The sequence below is a fragment of the Schistocerca americana genome, chromosome 2 (genome assembly GCF_021461395.2).
Source record: "Schistocerca americana isolate TAMUIC-IGC-003095 chromosome 2, iqSchAmer2.1, whole genome shotgun sequence".
In the NCBI taxonomy this organism is placed as follows: Eukaryota; Metazoa; Arthropoda; class Insecta; order Orthoptera; family Acrididae; genus Schistocerca; species Schistocerca americana.
The window spans coordinates 203,036,677-203,063,102 of NC_060120.1; the positions used below are offsets into that span (position 1 = coordinate 203,036,677).

At 42.7% G+C, this 26,426-nt stretch overlaps 1 protein-coding gene across 1 annotated transcript in view; it reads left to right on the plus strand.

Annotated features, from left to right (window-relative positions):
• The window catches only part of LOC124593877 (probable G-protein coupled receptor 158), a 343,981-nt gene that overhangs the window by 171,512 nt on the left and 146,043 nt on the right, over positions 1 to 26,426 (plus strand). Inside the window, exon 5 of the mRNA XM_047132224.1 lies at positions 21,758 to 21,826. Within this exon, the coding sequence (XP_046988180.1) occupies positions 21,758 to 21,826 (69 nt within the window). The remainder of the gene's footprint in view (positions 1 to 21,757; positions 21,827 to 26,426) is intronic.

Consider the following 26,426-nt stretch of genomic DNA (forward strand, 5'->3'; position numbering starts at 1 on the left):
GTGTGGCGGAGGGCACTTCACGTGCCGCTGTCATTATCTCCCTTTCCTGTTCCAGTCGCGTATGGTTCGCGGGAAGAACGACTGCCGGAAAGACTCCGTGCGCGATCGAAACTCTCTAATTTTGCATTCGCGATCTCCTCGGAAGGTATAAGTAGGGGGAAGCAATATATTCGATACCTCATCCAGAAACGCACACTCTCAAACCTGGACAACAAGCTATACTGCGATGCAGAGCGCCTCTCTTGCAGAGTCTGCCATTTGAGTTTGCTAAACATTCCGTAACGCTATCACGGTTACCAAATAACCCTGTGATGAAACGCGCCGCTCTTCTTTGGATCTGCTCTATCTTCTCTGTCAACCCGACCTGGTACGTATCCCACACTGATGAGCAATACTCAAGCATAGGTCGAACTAGTGTTTTGTAAGCCACCTCCTTTGTTCATGGACTACATTTTCTAAGGACTCTCCCAATGAATCTGAACCTGGCACCCGCCTTACCAACAATTAATTTTATATGATCATTCCACTTCAAATCGTTCCGTACGCATACTCCCAGATATTTTACAGAAGTAACTGCTACGTTTGTTCCGCTATCATATAATCATACCATAAAGGATCCTTATTTCTATGTATTTTCAATACATTACATTTGTCTATGTGAAGGGTCAGTTGCCACTCCCTCCACCAAGTGCCCATCCGCTGCAGATCTTCCTCTATTTCGCTGCAATTTTCTAATGCTGCAACTTCTCTGTCTACTATAGCATCATCCGCGGAACGCCGCATGGAACTTCCGACACTATCTACTAGGTCATTTATATATATTGTGAAAAGCAATGGTCCCATAACACTCCCCTGTGTCACGCCACAGGTTACTTTAACGTCTGTAGACGTCTCTCCATTGATAACAACATGCTGTGTTCTGTTTGCTAAAAGCTCTTCAATCCGGCCACACAGCTGGTCTGATATTCCGTAGGCTCTTACTTTGTCGATCGGGTGACAGTGCGGAACTGTATCGAACGCCTTCCGGAAGTCAAGGAAAATAGCATCTACCTGGAAGCCTGTATCTAATATTTTCTGGGTCTCATGAACAAATAAAGCGAGTTGGGTCTCACACGATCGCTGTTTCCGGAATCCATGTTGATTCCTACAGAGATACAGAACTGGCGTTGCGGTTGATAACGGAAGCAAGACTAAAGAAAAATCAAGACACCTTCATAGGATTTTTCAACCTTGTAAAACGGTTCGACAACGTCAAAAGGCGCAAGATGTTCGAAATTGTGTGAAAAATAGGAGTAAGCTCTATGAAACGACGAATAATATATGTACAATAGACAAGAGGGAACAATAAGAGTGAATGACCAAGAACGAAGTGCTCGGATTAAAAATGGTTGCAAGACAGGGATGTAGACTTTCGCCTCTATTGTTCAATCTACACGTCGAAGAATCAATGACGGAAATAAAAGAAAGGTTCAACAGCGGGATTGAAATTCAAGGTGAAAGGTTATCAATGGAGTAACAGGATCTGATGATTGGAAGAACAGTCTAACGAGTACAGAATATGAATTGAGAGTAAATCGAAGAAATATGAAAGTAATGAGAAGTACCAGAAATGAGATCAGCGAGAAGTTTAACTTCAGGATTGGTGAACACGAAGTAGATTAAATTAAGGACTTCTACCACCTGACATTTTTCAACAACATAATCCGCTATGTCATAAGGTCAGGAGTGTGATGGAGTCGTTTGAGGAACACAGCAACGAGTTCCAGTAGATGTGTTGGACCCCAACTTGCCAGATCTGAGCCCGTTCGAACACATCTGGGATGCGACTGAACATAACGTCAGAGCTCATCGCCTCCGTCACCGGAATTATCGGGAATAAGGTGACTTATGAATGCAGGATGTGGTGCCGCTTCAGCGGCCTACCAAAGCCCCACTGATGCCGTGCCACGACGCGTCGCTCCACCTCAAATTCTCGTGAGGTCACTCGGTTACTCCGTAACATATTTGGAGGAAACCGAATCATCCGCCGATCGTTCAAAACTGCGTGACCAACGCGATAATTAGATCTCAAACCGTGTGATTCCTTTTTGTGGAGTTCCCTGAAGGACGTGGCTTTTCATCGGGACACTAACACGCTGATGGTTGAAGATGGCATAGCGAGGAAGTTAGCAAACATCCCACCTAAACCTCAGGTGTTTCAGACAGCGGTAGGACAGTATCTAGTGCCGTTGAAGGCGGATGTATATGCAGATGGTCATCACACTGAAGGATCGTTTGTAACCTGGATTGTAGACATGGCACACAGTTAACTTCTTATGTGTCCTTACAAACGTTTCCTCAAAGTTTCATTGTCCTACGATCACTCATTTCTCATGGGGACACTCTCAAGTAGGGAAAGGTTAATTATAAACGCCCTGTACTCTACAGTGGTGTGACAACTACAGCCCTCTAATTCGCGGGATGTTGAAGACGAAGGAAGGGAAGGTGGATGCATCTGTCTAACGTGTTTCGAAAATTTTTTTCGAGAATACATGTTATTCCACGCGAAAAATAATAAGTAACATTAGCGCATAATATGTCAACCTCACAGACATTTATGTTCAATATTATTTTAATCATATGCTGGAATTGATATTCTGCATACACGCCTCAAAAATCAAAATGAATAATCAAAAACAACTGCAGAATTATTATAAAATTAAGTCAATGAATTTCGATTTACAATTTAACCGCGTCAATCTCGTTGAAGAATGGCGTATCTCCTCTACATGTACTTCGCTTTAGCAGTACAATCTTTAAAATCCAAAGAAAATAACTCAAAACAGCGATGTTAATAACTAAACAGCGCCACACGCTTAATTATGATACACTCATGCGTTTCATTCACTTACGCTCCATTTGTGAATCTCAACATAAAAATATTCAAAGCTACAGATTATAAACTGCCCAGTTTGACAGAAAGGAAAAGCTTATTGCCAAAATCGAAATAGTATTTCACAAACCTCTTACTCACACCACTGGAAAGCACTGGTGCTCGATCATTAAGCATCTGCAGTGGGGTGGAGCGAGTGACAACTAGTGGGCGTGCAGGCGTAAAAGCTATGCGTTCAGGGAGTCATAACAGCCTTCTATCAGAATTATGCCCCATATTTCCGCTAGGGGTCGATAACTGGGACTGATACGTTACAAGTCTTCCTTAATATGTTCGGTGAAGCATTTGATGTAAGAGTTCATTTATTGCATAGCATTTGTTTAGGCTCTGTCTCCTCTGTAAGTTATATTTTTAGAATTGCAACTGCTCCCCATAGTTTTCGCCTGTCTCATAGATGTGTGAGACAGGCGAAATACCCTCAGACTTCAAGAAGAATATAATAATTCCAATCCCAAAGAAAGCAGGTGTTGACAGATGTGAAAATTACCGAACTATCAGTTTAATAAGTCACAGCTGCAAAATACTAACGCGAATTCTTTACAGACGAATGGAAAAACTGGTAGACGCGGACCTCGGGGAAGATCAGTTTGGATTCCGTAGAAATGTTGGAACACGTGAGGCAATACTAATCTTACGACTTATCTTAGAAGAAAGATTAAGAAATGGCAAACCTACGTTTTTAGCATTTGTAGACTTAGAGAAAGCTTTTGACAATGTTAACTGGAATACTCTCTTTCAAATTCTGAAGGTGGCAGGGGTAAAATACAGGGAGTGAAAGGCTATTTACAATTTGTACAGAAACCAGATGGCAGTTATAAGAGTCGAGGGGCGTGAAAGGGAAGCAGTGGTTGCGAAAGGAGTGAGACAGGGTTGCAGCCTGTCCCCGATGTTATTCAATTTGTATATTGAGCAAGCAGTAAAGGAAACAAAAGAAAAATTCGGAGTAGGTATTAAAATTCATGGAGAAGAAGTAAAAACTTTGAGGTTCGCCGATGACATTGTAATTCTGTCAGAGACAGCAAAGGACTTGGAAGAGCAGTTGAAAGGAATGAACAGTGTCTTGAAAGGAGGATATAAGATGAAAAGCAAAACGAGGATAATGGAATGTAGTCAAATTAAATCGGGTGATGCTGAGGGAATTAGATTAGGAAATGAGACACTTAGAGTAGTAGAGGAGTTTTGCTATTTAGGGAGTAAAATAACTGACGATGGTCGAAGTAGAGAGGAAATAAAATGTAGACTGGCAATGGCAAGGAAATCGTTTCTGAAGAAGAGAAATTTGTTAACATCGAGTATAGATTTAAGTGTCAGGAAGTCGTTTCTGAAAGTATTTGTATGGAGTGTATCCATGTGTGGAAGTGAAACATGGACGATAACTAGTTTGGACAAGAAGAGAATAGAAGCTTTCGAAATGTGGTGCTACAGAAGAATGCTGAAGATAAGGTGGGTAGATCACGTAACTAATGAGGAGGTATTGAATAGGATTGGGGAGAAGAGAAGTTTGTGGCACAACTTGACTAGAAGAAGGGATCGGTTGGTAGGACATGTTTTGAGGCATCAAGGGATCACAAATTTAGCATTGGAGGGCAGCGTGGAGGGTAAAAATCGTAGAGGGAGACCAAGAGATGAATACACTAAGCAGATTCAGAAGGATGTAGGTTGCAGTAGGTACTGGAAGATGATGAAGCTTGTACAGGATAGAGTAGCATGGAAAGCTGCATCAAACCAGTCTCAGGACTGAAGACCACAACAACCCCATAGTTTTATGGCAATCTTCCTTCATAACACCAAGGGAATTAGCAAGATGGCGGTTTGGTTCTATGTAACTGGGAAAAACAGCATTGTGTCAGTGTAGCTCCCCCCTATCACTGGCTACTGTATGCGGTGGAATGGATTTTCTTTGGAGTCCCATTGTTTCGTCCCCATCTATACAGGACTCCCTGAAAATGTTTCGCCCAGAAGGAAATATTGAGTGTATGCTGTGAAAATTTTACTCATAGTAATGACCACGTTTGTAGTTAGCGTTTCGTACATTAAATTACAGTACATTATTCGTAACATATGTACGTTTGCCGGCGTTGTTTATTTTGATGCATTAAACTGTATTTTTAAATGTGGTACAGAAACAGCAGGCCTCACAAGTATCAGCACTGTTGGATACATAGCTGCCTAGCTCTGATAGAAGCGGAGGTACAGATAAAAAACAGTATCGGCCTGCCAAATCAACTTACTTTGCACCTACATGTCACGGACAGGAAACGGTTTTTTGGGCCCCAACTTGTACACTGCCCTATTCGACAGGTACGTTGTGTTGTAGTAGCATCAGCCTGATTTATCGACCCACTTTGCACAGAAGCCAGCACTTCAGGGGCAAATAAATGATTTTCAAGCCCCTGATACGTAACCTGCCCTTGTGTGACATGCGTGTTATTGGAGTAGTACCGGCCTTCTTCATTAAACAGTATTGCAAGGGCTACACATCCCATTGAGTATGGCTTTGAACAGGAAGAGAGGAATGGAGCGGAGGACATACCAACAAGGTGGAGGAGGAAATGAACAGAGGGAGAAGTTGGGGAAGATGAATGAGGCAGGTGGTAGGTGTAGATAGGTAGTGGGCAAGTGGAAAATGAGGAGGGGGGAGAGGGAGATGGAAAGAGAGAGTATGATGAGGATATGGACAGAGGTAGGAAGAGGAAGACATGGTCAGAGAGAGGAGGTGGAGGAAATGGACAAAGAGAGAGGGAGGAGGAGATACATTCAAATTTTGCGATTCAATCCGGCCAATAATGTAGGGGTAAACTGCATCACGCTTTCGAGGCCCCTGTCATATTACAAAAATTCTTAGCGCCGTGAACATTGAGGTTAAATAGTTAGCGTCAGACAAACGTTTTCGGATCCACATGAATCAGGTGAAGGGCAGGGGGCAGGACCAGCTAGCGGGCTCTTCAGGGAGCTAGCCCACTTCTCAGTTGCGACGTGAAATTTAAAATCCTCAAACCAATCACAAAGGGCGATCACAAGAAAACGCAAACACAGGCTTGTAGTTCACAAAGATTTATTACACGTCTCCCAAAAACAGCTTTACAAAATCTTTTACAAAACCAGCCTTCCAATAGACACCAATTACAAAATACTTAAAGGCCTTATACAGTCTTTACAAGAAACAAGTTAAGTAAAGATAATTCCTTTTAACAAAATAACGAACAGCCCCAGATAAATATAGACGATAAGCACAACTGCCCAAAAATTTAGTAGGAATTTACCGGGACTAAATCCACATTGGTAAAACAAGCAATAGTACAGAATATTAAGTAACAAATTTTAAATTGTTGTATCTGGATACCGCTCCAGCTACTGCTGGGTCTGGGTGCTGACGAATTACCTCCATTTGGCTCGGTCTTCCCACCACTTTTCTTCCTCCACTTGCTGCCAGGTCACACCTTTCCTTTCCACAGATATTCTCACTCCAGTTTTTCACCGCGTTCTTGGCCGCCCTCTAGGTATTTTTCTCTCCATATTTAGTTCTTCCATAATTTTGGGAACTCTACCCATGCTTCCTCTTAATATGCCCGTACCATCTCAATCTCTTTTTTTCGATTTCATCTCTCATACTTTCATGTTTAAGATCCTTTCTAATATCTACATTCCTTACTCTGCTCATTCTTGTTTTTCCCTTAACTGCTCTGAGAAATTTCATTTCCCCTGTTTGGAGTCCGCTCCAGTCCCTTTCTGTCATTGTCTACGTTTCTCCTTCATAGGAGGCAATAAGGAAGTAATAACTCTTGCACATAAGGAATTTTGCCTTTTCTGAAACTTCCTGATTCCAAATCTGGTGTTTTATTGTTTAGTACAAATTGCTCCCTTCTGTAACATCATATTAATTTCGTTGGTTATTCTTCCATCACTAGATATTTCACTCCCTAAATAAGTGAAACTCTCTACCACTCTGATGGGTTTCTCCATTCAAAGTAATATTCCCGTTGATCCCTTTGTCTTTTCCAAATACCATTACTTCACTCTTGTATATATTTCTTTTTAATCCATACCTTTTCATTATTTACTTCCACACAAGCTGTAACTGTACATCTACCTCTTTATCACCCCATATTTCCAAATTTTAAGTAAAAGAACAAATTCCCAACTGGAACCTTAGACCAATCAACATATCATAGAACAACGGGTTTCCGCCAGTTATATAGTGACTTATTCCAAGGAATTCACTCGTGAAACCTCTTTCAAGTATAACAACAATATTGAGGCAGCAAAGACAGTTTCTTAATAGGCATTTTAAGTTCCGCGCAACAGCGGACACACCCCAACGAATGACCCACCCTAATACAAGAGTGACCAAACTACTAGGAACAGACGACGCACCTTGGTGCACCCCGAACACGTTAACGAGAACAATCTCCAAATAATTACAAGAGAGAATACTCAACTTTTGCCAACTACTGGGGCGAGTAGCGACTGACATGATACAGCCAAGTAACGCCGAGTGTCACCAGGACGTAGCTGGCCGAACTAACGCCGTCCGAACATATTTCAATCACGGCACCGCCCCCTGTATTGGTCAGTCCGGAACTGATTGTGCCCGACGATCGTAGTACACTGTAACATTAAAAAAAACCAAGGACAGACAACCAAACGAAAGTACATAACACAAACCCTCTCGTTTCAGAGTTAGGCCCCCTTTAAATGTAATACTCTTAACATATGCAAGACCTCAAACAAACAGCATGGAAAATTATTCACTTCTTACAGGTCATAATTCTTTACTCTTGCAGGCAGACCGCAATAAAAAAGCATAAAATCTGGAGAAGTTAACGGCCTGCCGAACCAAGAGCATAAAAACCCATAATACAAGACACGAAAGTCACGGCCCCTTCAAACGGAGACCACAGAATAAATCATAAGATACTGAAGTAACATTACAAGCACCCTGTCTTACCACTAAACATGGCCTGCACACTATCCTCGAATGACTCATGCAGCCTTCACACTACTCGCGCTTAGTGCTCCCGTCACTGAGCAGTGTTTTACACTCTTAACATCACTACCCAACATTTACCGGAACCAAGAGTGAATTCCTTATTCCCGCCACGGCGGGGATAATCACATATGGATCACTGTTTTCGCCTGTGAACACAAATTACGATCGGATTGGTCACAAAACACAGCTTCAAAGAAATAGCAGGTACCCACCCTTAGTAGCAGCAAACGACGAGAATCCACATAGCATACATAGGCATCCAGCATCAAGTAGTACAATATTCACCCCATCCCGCCGCCGACGCATTCCTCAGATCATAACACAGCGTCGCGAACAACCAACGGTCCTCCGTAACGGTCACTCCAAGACTCGCCAGCACAACATACAGTGAATCACTTTAATATTCGGACACTTTGATATGTTAACCTTGTAGCATCATAACTTTATTAGTAAGAAAACCAACAAAACATGTAACCAAGTATTATATTCCGTGATGTGTCTTGTAAATAATATCTCAAACTTCATTAAGATAACGTACATATGTTCTTTCATAAAACTATTTAAATACAACTCGGTCCTATATTCGCGTTACTTTAATATTCGGAAACTTTGCAGAACTAATAATTTCAAGACAAGATTTTGTGGAACATTAAATGTTTCAGTATCTTGTCTGGTACCCATTCTGTTTTGTCACTTCTTTCAAACGCTGCGGCGTACTGCAAATGATCTTTTTTAAACAGTCCGCATGTAGAGTGTCCCATTCTTCTTTTGATCAACACTTCAGAGTTTCCTTGGACGATACTGGTGTTTTTCTAATACGTCGCTCCAGTGCTCCCCACACATTCTCAATGGGACTGAGACCTGGTGATTGAGGTGGTGGTGGTAAGACTTTGGGGCAATTGTACAACAAATATTCCTGCACAATGCGAGCCTTATGTTTCGGGTCATTGTCCCGGTAAAACTTAAACGTGTATGGTTTCAGCACTTTTCCATAAATTGTTCTTTATTATGTTCAGATAGACATTTTTGTCCATAATACTGTCGATGAATACCAATTCGCCCCGACCAAATATCGATATACAGCCCCAGACAAGAATGCTCCCACCTCCACGCTTTACAGTCGGTTTAATATTTGTGACGTAAATTCTTCGTTCTTCTTCCGCCACACCATGCTTCGTCCATCGGACCCAAAAACGTTAAATTTACTTTCGTCGGCAAAACTGATGTCGTTCCTCCATATTTCACCCTTCGTAATAAACTCCCTGGCAAAGTACAACCTCTTCTTCCGATTCTGTTCATTCACATACGGTTTCTTCCTGGCCACGCTTCCATTATAGCCACTTTCATTCAATGCTCTGCAAATCGTTTGAGGATGTGCCTTCTTGCCAGTCTCTTTTAGCAGCTCACGTGCTAATCTGGGTGCACTGACTGTAGGATCCTTCTTTATTTTCCGTATCAGCTGCCTCTTGTCACGCTCCTCCAGCTTCGGTGGTTAGCCCTTTTGTGGTATAGAGTCGATACAGTCCTCATTTTTTAATCGTCTGACGATATCTCTCACAATACTCTTACTTATGTTGAGCGTGGCAGCAATTTGCCTATATGATTTACCTTTCACGTTGTGAAAAATCACGAGCTGTCGTATCTCAAAACCACTATTAGCTTTCTCGTGGCATCGTACTGTCTGGACAGTCGACCTCGCTTGTAAACACACACTTGCCTTCTGATTCGAAGTATTTACCCCGGTGTGAACGGTGAAGACAAGTGCGGCACTGCCATCTGTCCAGATATTAAAGTAACGCAGACATCGAAGAGTGCCTTATTTCAATCGTAGTATTTAACAAGTGGTAAACATCATTCATACTATTATTTACTAGACATCTAACTTCATATATCACGTGGATATATTATATTTTTCTTTTATTCAGAACACAGCTATGACGCAGCAAAGTAAAAATCTCTTAGTGTCCGAATATTAAAGTTATTCAGTATATTGCCAAGCAATGGGCAAGCACGACCACTAGGGTCCCAGAGAGGAAAACCAAGCAAGCCATAGCAGGAAGCGCTGCGCTTAAATAGCGCCCAGAAGAGGAAAACCAAAGAGAAAACGCGCATGCCAGAACGAACCGGATTACTGCCCCCACTAGATTAGAGAATCACTGGCGCCAGCGACTCTTGCCCCAATCCCCCCCCCCCCCCCCTCATCAGTCAAACATAAAGGCCGTAAATTAAACTAAATACCTAGGAATTACAATTACGAACAACTTAAATTGTAAATAAAAAATGTTGTAGAGAAGGCAAACCATAGATTAAGTTTTATTGGCAGAACATTTGTAAAATGTAACAGATCTACAAAAGAGACTGCCTACATTACGCTTGTCCGTCCGCTTTTGGAAGATTGCTGTGCGGTCTGGAAATCTTACCAGGTAGGATTAACGGAGTTATAGCAGCACTTTTTGTATTATCGCGAAACAGGGGAGAGAGTGTCACTGACATGATACAGGATTTGGGGTTGACGTCATTAAAACAAAGCCGTTTTTTGTTGCGGCGGAATCTTCTCATGAAATTTCAATCACGAACTTTCTCCTACGAATGCGAAAATATTTTGTTGACATCAACCTTCATAGGGCGAAACGATCATCGTAACAAAATAAGGGAAATCAGAGCTCTCACGGGAAGATATATGGGTTTGTTTTTTCCCACAAGCTGTTCGAGATTGGAATAGTAGAGAATTATTGTGAAGGTGGTTCGATGAACATTCTATCAGGCACTTAAGTGTGGATGTAGAGTATCCATGTAGATTTAAATGTAGGTGTAGATTAAGAGTAGGCTTTAACATTCCATACTGAATTTATACATTTATTTTTTTCTTTTTTGTTTGAAAATAAAAATTTTACGGCATGTAGTGGTATTCATTCTTGAAGGACATTATTTAACATTATCGATTTTCTGATTAAGCTAGATCAGAATATCATTATGACTAGATATCTTATCTAATATATTCCTTTAGATGTAGGTTGTCAGTAGCAGCGCTGTTTCTAATTCATTTGTAAGCGTGACGTTTCTGTTGTGGACACATCATTGTCAACCACTCACCCACACACCGTATATACACCATAATAACGAGGGTTTAAAGCGTACCTGAAAAGATAATCGCGGATAGAAGCAGGAGTATAGTGCAAAAATGGAAAAGAAGAAAAAAACCTGTACTCTCTCAAGCACTCTGGAACTTCAACACACAGAATATTGATTCCTGGACGACTCTTAATATATTTACATGACAACACTACCTTTACATAATTATTCAAACACTCACCTACACTTCTGTCTACTGCTTACACTCACACTTTTCCAACATTCATCCTCCTTCATACCTGGCATATTACCTACGGTATATTTCTACAGAGAAAAATAAAAAAAGACAGATTATTAATCAAGAACAAATGACATATGGCCACCACAAGCGTCTAGAGTTCGCACAAGTTTTTAGTTTCTCACGATGTCGTTGATGAAGTAGTTAGTACCTCTGCAAAGCGCACCTTTGCCGCAAAATAGAATGACGACAACAGCGCTTGGAAGTGTCGATCCTGTTGCAGGATGAAGAGGTTACGAGTAGACTCCGTCACGTCAGCCAGTACGACACCCTCATCTCATGCATGTCAGTTCTCTAGTAGGAGCAGGCGAAAAATCCAGCCACACTCAGATTGGAATTAGACTCAGTTTGAACCAGTTGATTTCTGTCTTAGGCTATTCGTTGTCATCAGTACCACTGTAACCACCACACTTCAGTGCCTCCGAGAGCACGGGGGTCTTCCGTGGTACACCTTCCCAGCCGTTTGTGGAACTGCGTCAGTTGCTGGTTTTGCAGACCAGAAGTCAGCATGGCGGCGACTGCCGTATCTTGTGCCAGTCAACGCCGCTACAGTGGAATTTGAAGGCCGAAATCTTCACAGCGGGAAGAAATATATGACTGCCGTATCTTGTGCCAGTCAACGCCGCTACAGTGGAATTTGAAGGCCGAAATCTTCACAGCGGGAAGAAATATATGACTGCCGTATCTTGTGCCAGTCAACGCCGCTACAGTGGAATTTGAAGGCCGAAATCTTCACAGCGGGAAGAAATATATGACTGCCGTATCTTGTGCCAGTCAACGCCGCTACAGTGGAATTTGAAGGCCGAAATCCTCACAGCGGGAAGAAATATATGACTGCCGTATCTTGTGCCAGTCAACGCCGCTACAGTGGAATTTGAAGGCCGAAATCCTCACAGCGGGAAGAAATATATGACTGCCGTATCTTGTGCCAGTCAACGCCACTACAGTGGAATTTGAAGGCCGAAATCTTCACAGCGGGAAGAAATATATGACTGCCGTATCTTGTGCCAGTCAACGCCGCTACAGTGGAATTTGAAGGCTGAAATCTTCACAGCGGGAAGAAATATAGTGGCAATGTCCAGAAGAAGACTAGCATCTCTCCAGCACAGACAGATTTAGTGCATGGGTACAGCACCTGATCAGCAATCAGTAGTGTTATCGAAATCCAGGCCGCTCCTGTAGCATTGTGATCGAGGAACTACGTGACACCTGGGGCATATGCATGTTTACAAGGTTGGCCCTCGCGCGTATAATTATTGGCCACCCTGCCATCAAAAGCCGTCCACCAGTGCAGTCATCGTTTAGCATCTGCTCCCAGGAGGACATAGCTTCCATCACATGTCGCAGTAGGGACAGGCCGCACCATAGCCGTGTCGATCTTTAACTGATTCATCGCCGTCGTCAGAAAGGAATGTTTACTTCATAAGGTTGCTCTGCTCTAGTGGCTGCTCATACGACTACGCATCACCACCAGGGACCGTGGGCTCACAATTACGTTACGTTTATTACAGGTGGGCTTTGGCTCTTCACTGAACACTGAAACGGAGAAACACATCAACTTGTTCCAATCCTTGTGTGACTGCATCTGCTGCTGCTCCCACTAGAGAACCAACATGGTAGGCATGTGGAGGTCGTCCAGGTCGCCCTGACTCCTGACGTCGATATTTTCTGATGGAGTTGACGCCGTTGCACTACCAAGGGCTACTCCTTGGCAGCACTGAATTTTGGCTCCACTTGTAGCGCAGTATGTCAGAGGCGAGCTGCAGTGTTGGCGTTATGCTGCGGCTGAAGCTCGTTGTATCATCAGATGGATCAGCGGTGTCGGGCGCATACAGGATCGGTCCAAGGACCGAGCCCTGCAGCTTGACAACACAGATACGACGAACAGTGGATATTCCAGCTCCAGAGAGGCGAGCTGCAGTGTTGGCGTTATGCTGCGGCTGAAGATCGTTGTATCATCAGATGGATCAGCGGTGTCGGGCGCATACAGGATCGGTCCAAGGACTGAGCCCTGCAGCTTGACAACACAGATACGACGAACAGTGGATATTCCAGCTCCAGAGAGGCGAGCTGCAGTGTTGGCGTTATGCTGCGGCTGAAGATCGTTGTATCATCAGATGGATCAGCGGTGTCGGGCGCATACAGGATCGGTCCAAGGACTGAGCCCTGCAGCTTGACAACACAGATACGACGAACAGTGGATATTCCAGCTCCAGAGAGGCGAGCTGCAGTGTTGGCGTTATGCTGCGGCTGAAGATCGTTGTATCATCAGATGGATCAGCGGTGTCGGGCGCATACAGGATCGGTCCAAGGACTGAGCCCTGCAGCTTGACAACACAGATACGACGAACAGTGGATATTCCAGCTCCAGAGAGGCGAGCTGCAGTGTTGGCGTTATGCTGCGGCTGAAGATCGTTGTATCATCAGATGGATCAGCGGTGTCGGGCGCATACAGGATCGGTCCAAGGACTGAGCCCTGCAGCTTGACAACACAGATACGACGAACAGTGGATATTCCAGCTCCAGAGAGGCGAGCTGCAGTGTTGGCGTTATGCTGCGGCTGAAGATCGTTGTATCATCAGATGGATCAGCGGTGTCGGGCGCATACAGGATCGGTCCAAGGACTGAGCCCTGCAGCTTGACAACACAGATACGACGAACAGTGGATATTCCAGCTCCAGCTTGCATATGGAAGGTCCTGTCGTCGAGATAAAAGCGGATGACGTGTACATGTAACACTGGTACCCATTGCTCAAGTAATTTCAGCAAGGGGCCGTCATGGAGCACAATATCGAATCCTTTGGGATTGTCGAGGAGCACAGCCCGAAGTGCTCGCAGCACTCCTAGCGTCGAAGACCTCCTTCACTAACCGCAGAAGATGATACCGGGTTAACTGATCGACTGCCAATCCTCACACCATAAAAACTAAGCACCAGCATTGATGACCAATTGCTGTCCAGGAAACCCCACATTCCATCGGACACACCATCCACTATAACCGCCCAGTGGCGACTGCCACCCTGCCTTTTTGCATAACTCACTACCTCTCTTCCACCAGAAAAGAGCGAATCTTACCATTTATATCCTTTTAGCCTGAATTTTAGTCCTACTCTTCAACCTTTCTTTTACATTACTCATTGCTTCTTCGATGTATACATTGAAAAGTAGGGGCGAAACACTATTTCCCTGTTTTACAACCTTTTTAATCCGAGCACTTCGGTCTTTAAGTTCCAGTCTTATTGTTACCTCTTGGTTATAGCATACATTATATATTACCCGTCTTCCTGTATACCTTACCCCTACTTTTCTCAGAGTTTCGAACATCTTGCACCATTTTACATCGTATAACGATTTTTCCAGGTAGCCAGATTCTATGAGCGTGTGTCGATTTTTCTTCAGCCTTTCTTCTGTTTTCAACCGCGACATAAGAAATGCCTCATGGTGCCTTTACCTTTTCTAAAGCCAAACTAATCGTCATCTGACAACTGCTCGGTATGACATAAATTTCAGCTTGATACGTCTACTTATTCCCGGGAGAAATGGTTTTTAACAATTGGACAGACAGACAGAGGGACAGAAGGACGGACAAGCTGTACGGCTTCCGCTTTTACAGACTAAGGTCCAGAACCCTGTTAACTATTTTACAAAAATTACATGTTATCACGTTACAATGCAGTTGATCATAAAAACAAGAGGTCTGCCGCTCTTTAATGAAGCTGAATAAAAAAACCTTTTTTAAGCACGCATGCGGCTCTCACGTAGTCTACCCGTAATCCACGCACCTTGCTTATGTGTTCTTAAGCTCGTATTAAGCATAGATCATTCTTCTCTCGCTAGCGAAGCTATGTGCTCTGGGAAAGGTAGTGGCAGCTATTTGCTTGTAGATACGTCAGTGTGAGTCGACTTCCAATGAAGTGCCGGTCCCAAGGTACCGGTTATACCGGCCGCTGCCCGGTCGGCCGCAACTTCAAATGCGCGCGCCGCCAGTTACGCCGCCGCACTTCGTACAGCCGCCACAGCGGCGCGAGGGCGCTGTGTACTAATATCCGAATTGTATGATGTTATTGTCAATGTTCCCGTAGCACAAGAAATAATTCAGATGACTTATTCTCAGTATCAATGGTAAATGCAGTTGTAAATGCAGAATACTCAATTCTACTAACACGTAATGATGTTCTTTGACGTGAAAGGTTGCAGATTAGAAAGTGCAACATCATTAAAGCCACCTTGATGGAGATTTGCTATTTTCAATAAAAAGAAATGTACTTTCCTTGGGCGCCTGTTTTCTGAGGGCCTGCCGTTATTAGAATATTATGTTTCACGCAGCTTTCGCCGTTTGCAGAGGCGAAGTGCCGCTCTGCAACACGAAGCTGAAATGCCACTCAGTGACGCTCTGGAGCACATCGGTTCCATTTTCCCGCAGGACATCAGAAAGCTCTTCCATGCACGTCTCACCACGAGCTATTTCACGTGGAATGGCGATTTCTACTAACAGCTAGAAGGCGTCGCCATGGGTAGTCCTCTCAGTCCAGTGGTGGCCAACTTCTTCATGGAACAATTCGAAGCACAGGCACTGGACTCGGCGACTTGCAAACCTAAGGTGTGGTACAGGTACGTCGATGATACTTTCGTAGTGTGGAGCCATGGTGAAGAACAGCTCGGTGACTTCCTAAAGCACTTGAACAGCCTCCATGCCAACATAACATTTACCATGGAAGTAGAAAAGGACAAGAAACTGCCATTTCTAGATGTGCTGGTCACAAGGGACGGCGAAAACCTGGGACACAGCGTGTATCGAAAACAGACACACACGGACCGATACCTGCACAAAATGTCAAATGGTTCAAATGGCTCTGAGCACTATGGGACGTAACATCTATGGTCATCAGTCCCCTAGAACTTAGAACTACTTAAACCTAACCAACCTAAGGACAGCACACAACACCCAGCCATCACGAGGCAGAGAAAATCCCTGACCCCGCCGGGAATCGAACCCAGGAACCCGTGCGTGGGAAGCGAGAACGCTACCGCACGACCACGAGATGCGGGCGCACAAACTGTCAAACCACCACCCGAGCCAGAAAAGAGGCATTATTAGTACGCTCGTAACGAGAGCAGGACGAATATGTGAGCTGCAACACCTCAAACGAGAAATGCAACACCTGGAAATTGTCCTGAGGAGCAATGGGTACTCCACAAATTATATTAGAAGTGTAACAGAGCCAAACACTCGGCGAAGTAAGGAACCAGAAAACGAAATGTCGGGTACGGCCTTTCTGCCATACATTCCCAGAGTGACGGACAGAATCGGCCGTATATTGGGCAAACATGGCGTAAAGACGATTTTCAAACCGACAAGGAAGATCAAAGAGTGTCTTAGATCGGCGAAGGAGAAAAGAGACCCACTTGCAATGTCGGGTATATACCGTATACCATGCACATGCGGAAAAGTTTATGTCGGAATGACTGGACGATCCATCAACACCAGGATCAAAGAGCATAAGCGACATTGCAGGTTGGGGCAGGTGGAGAAATCGGCCGTGGCAGAGCACGAACTGAATGAGACCGACCACGTAATAAAATTCACCGACACGGAAGTTCTGGCTGTAGAGAAGCATTATCACACGCGCTTGTTCAGAGAAGCTGTAGAAATACAAAAACACGCGAGCAGTTTGAACAAGAAAGAGGAAAGCCTTAAGGAAAACGGATCCTGGCTTCCCGTACTGCAGCGAACGACCGTCGCAGGTAGCAAGAGGAGAACCGCACCGGAAATGACCGCGAAGAAGCCCTCGGACGTTGGCGCGCCAGGTACATATAGTCTGCGCCCGCGAGCTCGGCTCCAGTTCACCACCGGCAATGGAGGGTGAAGCTTTGACAATGCCAGCCACTCGTGCTGGCGAAACGTCAGAAAAATCATTACATGAACGTCGGCCGAAGAACCCGAGACAGAAGCCTATAGGCAGTTTGTCAACAAGTGGCCACGAAAGCCTTAACAATTTTGAAATGCTGTGTTAAAGTGCACCAAAATCTTGACGGTTACGTGAAAGGCTTTGATTTTTGTGCGAGTAATGTTAATTTCTGTTCAACTGCGAGTTCAAGCAGTCTAGCATGTTTGTGTTTCACGTATTAGCCATGAAATCTAGCAAAGCTAAATGTCGCGCACATTAAAATCCGACCAGCTGCATTGTTATGCTAATGAGAAGAGACTCAGTTCTTTCTGTGAGGTTCACATTGAAATCTTGTTATAGAACGGATTAAAGTTTTTTGTTACATCTGAATTACAATTATTTTTTGTAGTGAATCGTGAGACCTGATCCGTGGTGACTGGTCCAGGCTAACAAAAACTGTTTCTGCAATGAAATATTAATTCACTTTCAAGTGAAACACTTAATCAGATAATTCTCAGCGCGGGAGTTCCTATTTTAAGCCGTGTGGCGTAATGAAAGACTTAAAATTATGTTCTCGCCCGTAATGGCGTCTTTGAAATAAAATCAGCTCAGTAATAATTATGTGATGCCTTTCCCTACACTATTGAAAGGAAAACACAAGTTTACACCTTCATGGAATTAATTATTATTATCAAAAATGGTTCAAATGGCTCTGAGCACTATGGGACTTAACATCTATGGTCATCAGTCCCCTAGAACTTAGAACTACTTAAACCTAACTAACCTAAGGACATCACACACATCCATACCCGAGGCAGGATTCGAACCTGCGACCGTAGCAGTCGCGCGGCTCCGGACTGAGCGTATTATTATCATAAGAATGCTTTTTCATCCAGTATTAATAACAAACACAGACCATTCTCATCACCAATCGTCAATGACGTCCCTTTACAATCAAGCACAAAACGAAGAGTCGTTAGTTTTTTCTCTTTCTTCCCCGTTAGAGGACTGTCTATTCATTTTTATCTTTGTTCACAGATTATCCTTGAAATACATAGTTTCCGTATTAATAGTAATTTTCATTGTTCTTTTTCTATATCATTTTACAATATTTCACTGCATAATCACAACACAACTGCAAGGCGGCTAGTCTGACGTCACGAGTTGTTGAAGGGCCCGTATATCTTGCCGACCCCGTACTTGTTACAACGTCATCTACATCTCTTCGAGTGTTTTTAATCATTAGTAAGAATAATCAATAACTGGGTTAAAACTGGTTAATTTTAGCCTCAATTTTCATCAAACAAAGTATTACTTATTATATTTGCTGGGGGTATAATAAGTTCTTCTACCACGATGTGAGCTGAACCCTTCTTTGCAATTCACAAAGACAGCACATAAAAAACTCTTGTACATAGTATGTTGTGTCTTGAAGACTTTTCCATCGTGGGTTTACTCATAGGAAAATTTATTTTCTTGATTTGAAAGAGATCATGAAAATATCCTGTACATTCTGTTTGTTTGGTTGATAGATGTCTTTGAAGTTTTGATAGTTTTATACATTCGTTGGATAACGGTTCGAAACAAGTGGAGCGAGCGCACGCGCGCGCCCGCACGCGCGCGCGCGCACACACACACACACACGCACACACACACACACACACACACACACACACACACACACACACACACACGCAAACAGACACACACACACGCACACACACTCATATACACACACTGAAACATCGGCTCTCTCTCAGCACCGCAGTACATAAACCGGAGCTCTAAAACATCGGGATTAAATTTACGAATATATGTTTCAATCTTCTTTGATATTTTGCTATCACTTAGACTCGACATTGGTTACTAACGATCTGACGTGGATCACTTGGATGCTTCGTCTTAAGACAAGACCCTGTCCGAAACCAAGCGTCCATATTAACGTGGACTAGCAATACCGGCAGCCACGAAGCTAAGATATAACACGCAATCGCTGACTAAGGTGGATTTACACACACAAGCGACGCAGTAACACCGCGACTGGCCCAAGATTCCACCGACTTGGAAGTACTGTTGTAGGAATTTAAGTGACAGTGTTCTCACTCGCCCGTGCCATGACCTTGACAGTGCACCCCGTCTCACCCGCCTCGCAGTATCTGCATGTCCCTCATTCTCTTAAGTTTCATACCAACATATCCACTCTTTAACAAGTTTCCTTACATTGTCACTAAATTCTATGTCGTTGTTTGAAGTATTTTGACAGACTGGGGAACTATAAAGTTAAGCTCCAATCGATCGACAAGTGTGCCTGAGTTGTTAGAAACGTTTTTCCTGCCTCCACTGTTAAAGATTTATGCGTCGGAGCTAGGCATTTTAAGGAAATTGACAGAGAAAATAGTATTTGCAAATCACTACGACCACAGAAATTTCAATCATCCTCAAAATTCCATTCAATATGTCTGTGATTTTCAAATCTCATTAAATCCGTACCTGCGTAAAGAATGTGCTGTCGTTAATGCTTTCTCTGTTGGAGCTCTACACAAAACTGTTGAAGACGGTGAACGATACACAGAGGTGTCGGATATAAGCTATAACAGCGCATAACTAATATACAGACTTTTTTTGTACTCTCAAATTTTACCTGTGAAAATTACACGCATATTCGGTAACAATTTTCTCTCCCCTCTCTCTCTCTGCCTTTATATTGCAATGACTGAGTGATATCAATTATTGTACATGCCGAAATGCCAGTGTCTCAATATCAGTTGTGCAAATCAGCAAACCTATAAATTCTATTACTAGCCAGTTATTAAGAAATCTCTTTAATACTGATGCAGCGTTATTTTTACGAAGACGTAGAGTAGTGTCTAGTGCCGTAAACTCACGTTCCGAGAGATCGAGCTTCAATTCTTGGGTGAACCATACCGCTAAAGAAATCCGAGCAAGGCTCCATCTGAAACAAACTTAGCTGTGGACGGGACGTAAAACACCAGTCTACCTTCCTTCCTTCCTTGTTGTGTCTGGAAACTGAAGGAGCATATTCTGGCGAGTGGTTCTTGTGAACGATTGTGTCGTAGAAACTACCAACTCGGCAAGCTGGAGATCGCATTGTGGCGTGTTACGTGTTTACCCCGTGAGCAGCCACCCAAGACCACACACCAGCCCTGTAGATCAGCCTGCAGGACGTAAATATTCGGCAGCCTGGTGACACACACTTTCGGTAATTTTCAGTATTTAAAAAATGTACTGGTGGTCCGCCTTAGCAGTTTCTCCTGACGCCTTTCTTTCTGTGTAAAAAAAGAAACAGGGCAGATTTTGACATAACGGAATCGACCATTCCCTTGTGCGTGTTATAGGATGGCGGCAAGGCAGTTCAGCTCTTACTTCATTCAGTACTCACTAACCTCGACGACTGACGAGTGAAACCCCTGAATTTCGTGGTAAGTTTTATCTTGTCCTCGACTCTCGACCAGCGTTCACGGCCCCTTACGTGGGTTGCAGTCCACGGGGATGCTCTTGGTAGACATGTTCTCAACGAACGCCCTCCGCCTGAACCCCGCAAGAAGTGAAAACCGTCTTTTGAGAGGATTCCTCAACAGGTGTAAAATCGTCAGTGCCCGACGAGGGATATTCCTTGGTGAGGTTTCGATATCGATCTTCATAAAAATGTTTTCAGAAATTACCACATCAAGCCGCCTTTTTAAATAGATGTATTTCAGGTGACCACCTGTGGTAATTACTGAAAACCTTTTTATATAACAGTCACAATGTTCAAAATGGTTCAAATGGCTCTGAGCACTATGAGACTTAAGATCTGAGGTCATCAGTCCCCCAGAACTTAGAACTACTTAAACGTAACTAACCTAGGGACATCACACACATCCATGCCCGAGGCAGGATTCGAACCAGCGACCGTAGCGGTCGCGCGGTTCCAAACTGAAGCGCCTAGAACTGCTCGGCTACGCCGGCCGGATTGGCCGTGCGGTTCTAGGCGCTACAGTCTGGAGCCGAGAGACCGCTACGGTCGCAGGTTCGAAACCTGCCTCGGGCATGAATGTGTGTGATGTCCTTAGGTTAGTTAGGTTTAAGTAGTTCTAAGTTCTAGAGGACTGATGACCTCAGATGTTAAGTCCCATAGTGCTCTGAACCATTTGAACCGCTCGGCCACACCGGCCGGCAGTCACACTGTTCTACATCCACAATGGATAAAAAAGTTTTATCGATCTTTATGATGGAAATCTGACAAATGCCACACACAAACTTGATTTATGTCCGTTATCCTGTCTTCTCTTGTGAAATCTGTACCCTTTTTCGTTTTAAATACCTCCATCTCTCTTACGTGTGTACTTTGTTTCACGTCGTCCATCATTGTCTGTAATTATTCCGTCCAACAAGGCCCCTGTCTCTTAACAATTGTCGAGCAGTGTATTTTCTGATCATCTAAATCAGATTTAAAAATGTGGTAACGAAGGTGTACAGTTAGCTGATATTTACCTCGGTAACTGCGTTATCTTCAACAGATTGGTTTGGTTGGACGTGTCTTATGACGCTTATGATTGGCTTTTGTTCTGTTCCAGACGATAGCTGCCGGCATGTGGACCATCCTGGAAACCATACTACTCGGAGAGTTCCTGTTGTACGCCACGGTGAGTCAAATTTGTTCACCTGGTTATTTTCCGGTCATGTATCCTTCCTTCTACATACCTGCTGAGTTGAGTAACCTTCCTCGCAAACAACCTTCAGAAGCAATGACGGATGGACGGCAGAAAGGATGGATTGCACCCGCTCATCAACCTACAGGCAGAGCACGAATGCAGTTGGAGACACCTGCGGCAGGAAAGGTGCCCTGTAATGAACAATTCCTGGACTGGCCTCACATGGTTTAGGGGAAACTACGAAAATATAAATGAGAACCTTCGTACATCGATATTTAAATTGGATGATGATGGGACAACAGCTGGTATAATTTTTATTAAAAATTAAACTCCTTCAGCTGTACTTAAGGTTCAAAAATGGCTCTGAGCATAATGCGACTTAACTTCTGAGGTCATCAGTCGCCTAGAACTTAGAACTAATTAAACCCAACTAACCTAAGGACGTCACACACATCCATGCCCGAGGCAGGATTCGAACCTGCGACCGTAGCGGTCGCTCGGCTGCAGACTGTAGCGCTTAGAACCGCTGTACTTAAGATTTCATATTTATTTGACTATTAGTTTCGACGTTGCGTCAACGCCATCTTCGGGCCCGTACATTTTGATGATATCAAATTTGTGTGGATGAGACCAATACCTGCTCACCGCGGACTTCTAGTACTCAGCGACACACAACTGATATCATCAAAGTGCACGGGCCTGAAGATCACGTTGACGCAACGTAGAAACTAAAAGCCAAATAAATATTGAAATATTAAGTACCACTGGAGGAGTTTCATTTTTAATAAAAATATAAATAAGAAGGTCCGAACGGAAATCTGACTGTCACAACAATTGTGCACAACTCTTTTGACTACACCACTGAAAGATCTCCCGGCAAGCAGTAAGAAAACACATTCAGAAAACATGTGGGAAAGAGCATTGTTGAGGGATCGATCTATGTAGGGTAATTTAATGAAATACGACCGAAGGACTCTATTCCAAACACCAGTCATTTTCTTAACTATCTTATTCTGTCACATCAGTTGCTTTTCCGCTGGAAATTAGGTTAGTATTTTTGTGTAGCCTAAACATGAAATTTCTTGAAAATTTTCAAACTGAAAACTATCCTGTCTAGCGGCTTTTTTTCATGCATTACAACTGTGTCGGTATTCCTTTTACTTCTTCACTAACGTTCTCACAATACTTCACTTCGGTGACAAAAGTGCATTACAATGCACAAACAAAATTTCATGTAAATACACAGCAATGGACATCCGTGAACTTTACGAAGTATGATAGTTTCTGCTAATTAAAATTATGATATAGCATAATAGTAATTAATTTATTACTGGCTGTAAAATATTCTAACTTTTAACAATCCGCTAATTGCCAGAGCTGCAGCAAATCGTAGGTACTCGGTACTTCGTGAAGAATACTTTGGCTGATTCGAAGTGCCGAATCGTTACTCATAAATATATTTCGTTACTCGCATCTATCGATACGATCTCTGTAATGCAAACTAATGTGGAACATGCGTATAATGGAATGCGGTACGAATTGTACAGATACAAAATGCATGGCGTTGGAACTCGATTCGGCATCCAGGATGAAACTCATTACCGTGCTTTGCGTTCGAATAACAACGTCCCATTTCTTCGCTCGATTCTACTCGGCCGTTTACGGAAGATTAAAGGATGCTCGCACATCGGCGCAGTAGTTGTTACTTAGAGAACATAGTTTGTGTTGTACAAGCTTTCTTTTAGTGCAAATTCAGTTTTATTTAAAATATTGCCTTTGGAACTGGACTATTCTGCTTTAATATTTACTTTGAGATAAGCCATTTATATAGACCTTCTTGACGAAACCGAAGCGCGTAGCTCTATGATTTGGGGCGTTATTATTTGTTATAAGATATTTCAGGTCTTACTTCTTGGTCCGTGTTTGCAAATTAATCTTCCATGATCATCAGGCTCGCCTTTAATTCAAATACACGGTATTTTAAAATATTTTTTACCTGCAAATGTTAATGGTTATTATTTATTTTCTAGTACAAAAAAGTTGTACAAAAAGTATAAAATAGGGTTATGTTCAGATGCGATACTATTTCGCTCATGTCGATATTATTTTAATTGTTAATGTAGCAAAACGCAGTACAACAAATTCCGCGGCTCGTAAATGTAGTGCTAAAACTATGGTCGGTCACAGTGGCGTCAATAGGAAACAAGCGACAGTAATCACAAAATATTCCGACTGGCTCTGACATTCCATGAACGCCCATCGCGCCAAACACTCAAGATAGACTGCGTGAACAGTACTTACCATTCTTAGACCCTTTCTCCGACCTATGATCCTTCTGTAAATCACGATGGCTTAACAGTTCTGTATTGATTCTTTTCAGTGCAATTTATAATAGACAAATAAAGGAGTAAACTGTGGAACCTTTTTACTGAAGGTACCGATGATAAGGCAAAGTGTGGTCTTTGCCATACCTTATATTAGATGGAAAGTGGTTTTACATCAAATTTCTAAAAAATCTCATAAAAAAATCGGTAATCATACAAGATCATAGTTACAATTCCACCAGTTCCGTCTACACCTAGATCTGAAGTTCCTTCATTTAAACGTCAGCCTTAAGAACAACAACAAAAACCATTACCACATTTATCAAAAAACCTCGACGTGTTGCAAGAGAAAAAAATTACTTAGTTAGTTTTTGGTAATTTGCAACCGTCTTCTGTGACTGAAGATGTAGGCTTCAAAGCTTTGTTTGAGTGTTTGGAACCCAACTATAAGTTACCATCTAGGTGCATACTGCGCATAACCTTACTGGATGCTCAGGATGTAAGAGTACAAAATAAATTAAAAGACTAAATGGGAAGTGCATCTCATTTTTCCATCACTACTGATTGGTGGACGCCTCGGGAAACGATGCTCAATCAGGCAGTTACAGTACACTACATCGAAAACTGTGAACTGAAGACAGCATTATTAAGATGTTACGAGCGGCGTACAGCTGACTACATTGAAATGGAGTAACGTAATTTATTATGTAAGTAGGAAGTACAAGATAAAGTATTTGTCTCTGTTACAGATAATGCCCCTAACATGAAAGCAGTAATTAAGTTGGGGGGCTATGAACATCTGTGTCGTGCATACACTTAATTTAAGAGCATTGAAAATATTATTCAGAAAACAAAAACAATAGTGGAACACTTCCATAGAAGTCCACTTCAACGCAAGAGCAGCTCATGATGGGAAAATCACTTTTAAAACTGAAAATGGACGTTACGAATAGGTGGAAAAGTACATTGGACTTACTGGGAAAGGATTTCTACTCTACAAGCACCTGTTGAAGTGGTGTTGGGACTTCTTTAAAGTCTCTTAAACAGCTTACAGAAGAAATGGCCTCACAAATGCAAGGGTCTATTTTAATGGTGATAGCAGCCACGGATAGTGTAGCGGGGATATGTGACAATTCATATATTAACTTAAGCACGGAAATACCAAAGAACTTTCTGCTCAAGTTAATTGCGGAATTTAATAAACGATTTAAAAACTGTGCTAAACACGCAGTCCTTTCGAAGGCGGCCCTGTTAGATCCAAGGTTTAAGAGGCTTGCTTTTAAAGACGAACTGCTTCCGAGCGCACCAGAAGTTCATTAAAAACTGAAGCAGAAAAAAACATTCATTCAAGGACACCACTTAAAATAGAGTTTACTGAATCCGTATCGCCCATTCGTTTTAAAGAAGAGGGCACAATTTGGAAAGAATTTGGTGCGAAAACGGAATCAAGCTCTAGGGCATCACCTGTTAACAGCATAATTTCAGTGAGGCAATGCATGGAAGAAAAGTTATTACGTAGGCACGAGTGTCCTTCAAGGTTGTGGCAAGCGCGAACACTCCTCTATCTTGAGCTGCCATGCTTAGCAAAAATATGCTTGTTTGTCACGGTTACTTCAGTGCCATCAGAAAGGACATTCTCAAAACCAGCTCAAATATCGTCTGATGCGCGAAGTTCCCTGAAACTGAAACGCATAGAAAAAATTTTATTTTTAAACTTGAACCAAAAATTTCTGTAACAAACAATTGTGATTTGTGATACAATAAACATTCTCTGATTGACTGTTGTTATATAACCTACATATGTCGATTAATGCAAAAAGGCTCCCTAACAGTAGTAAAATCCTAGACACGCAGTTGCCATACTGAAAACAACATGTATCGCATTGACCGCCTTCTTCAAAGTTAACGAAGTCTCATTCAAAGTATGTTCATATATATAATTAAAATACATTTATATAAATTAATAACCGAGATCCTACATTGAAGTGAAATACGAATGTTTTATTCAGTTTATTTGGTTGATAAAACAACTGAGAACATTATATTTCGCTTATCAGTTATTTAAAATATACAGGGTGAGTCACTAACTATTGCCACCTAGAATAACTCCGAAAGTATGATAGTAACGGAAGGGTTTGGGGGACTAATGTTGCATGGGATCACAGGGCTGTATTATGACATTGGATTTTTGCTGATAGGTGGGGTCGCGTAAGACATATGAAGGTCAACTTTGTTTTTTTTTTAAATGGTATGCTGTAGTTTGGTAC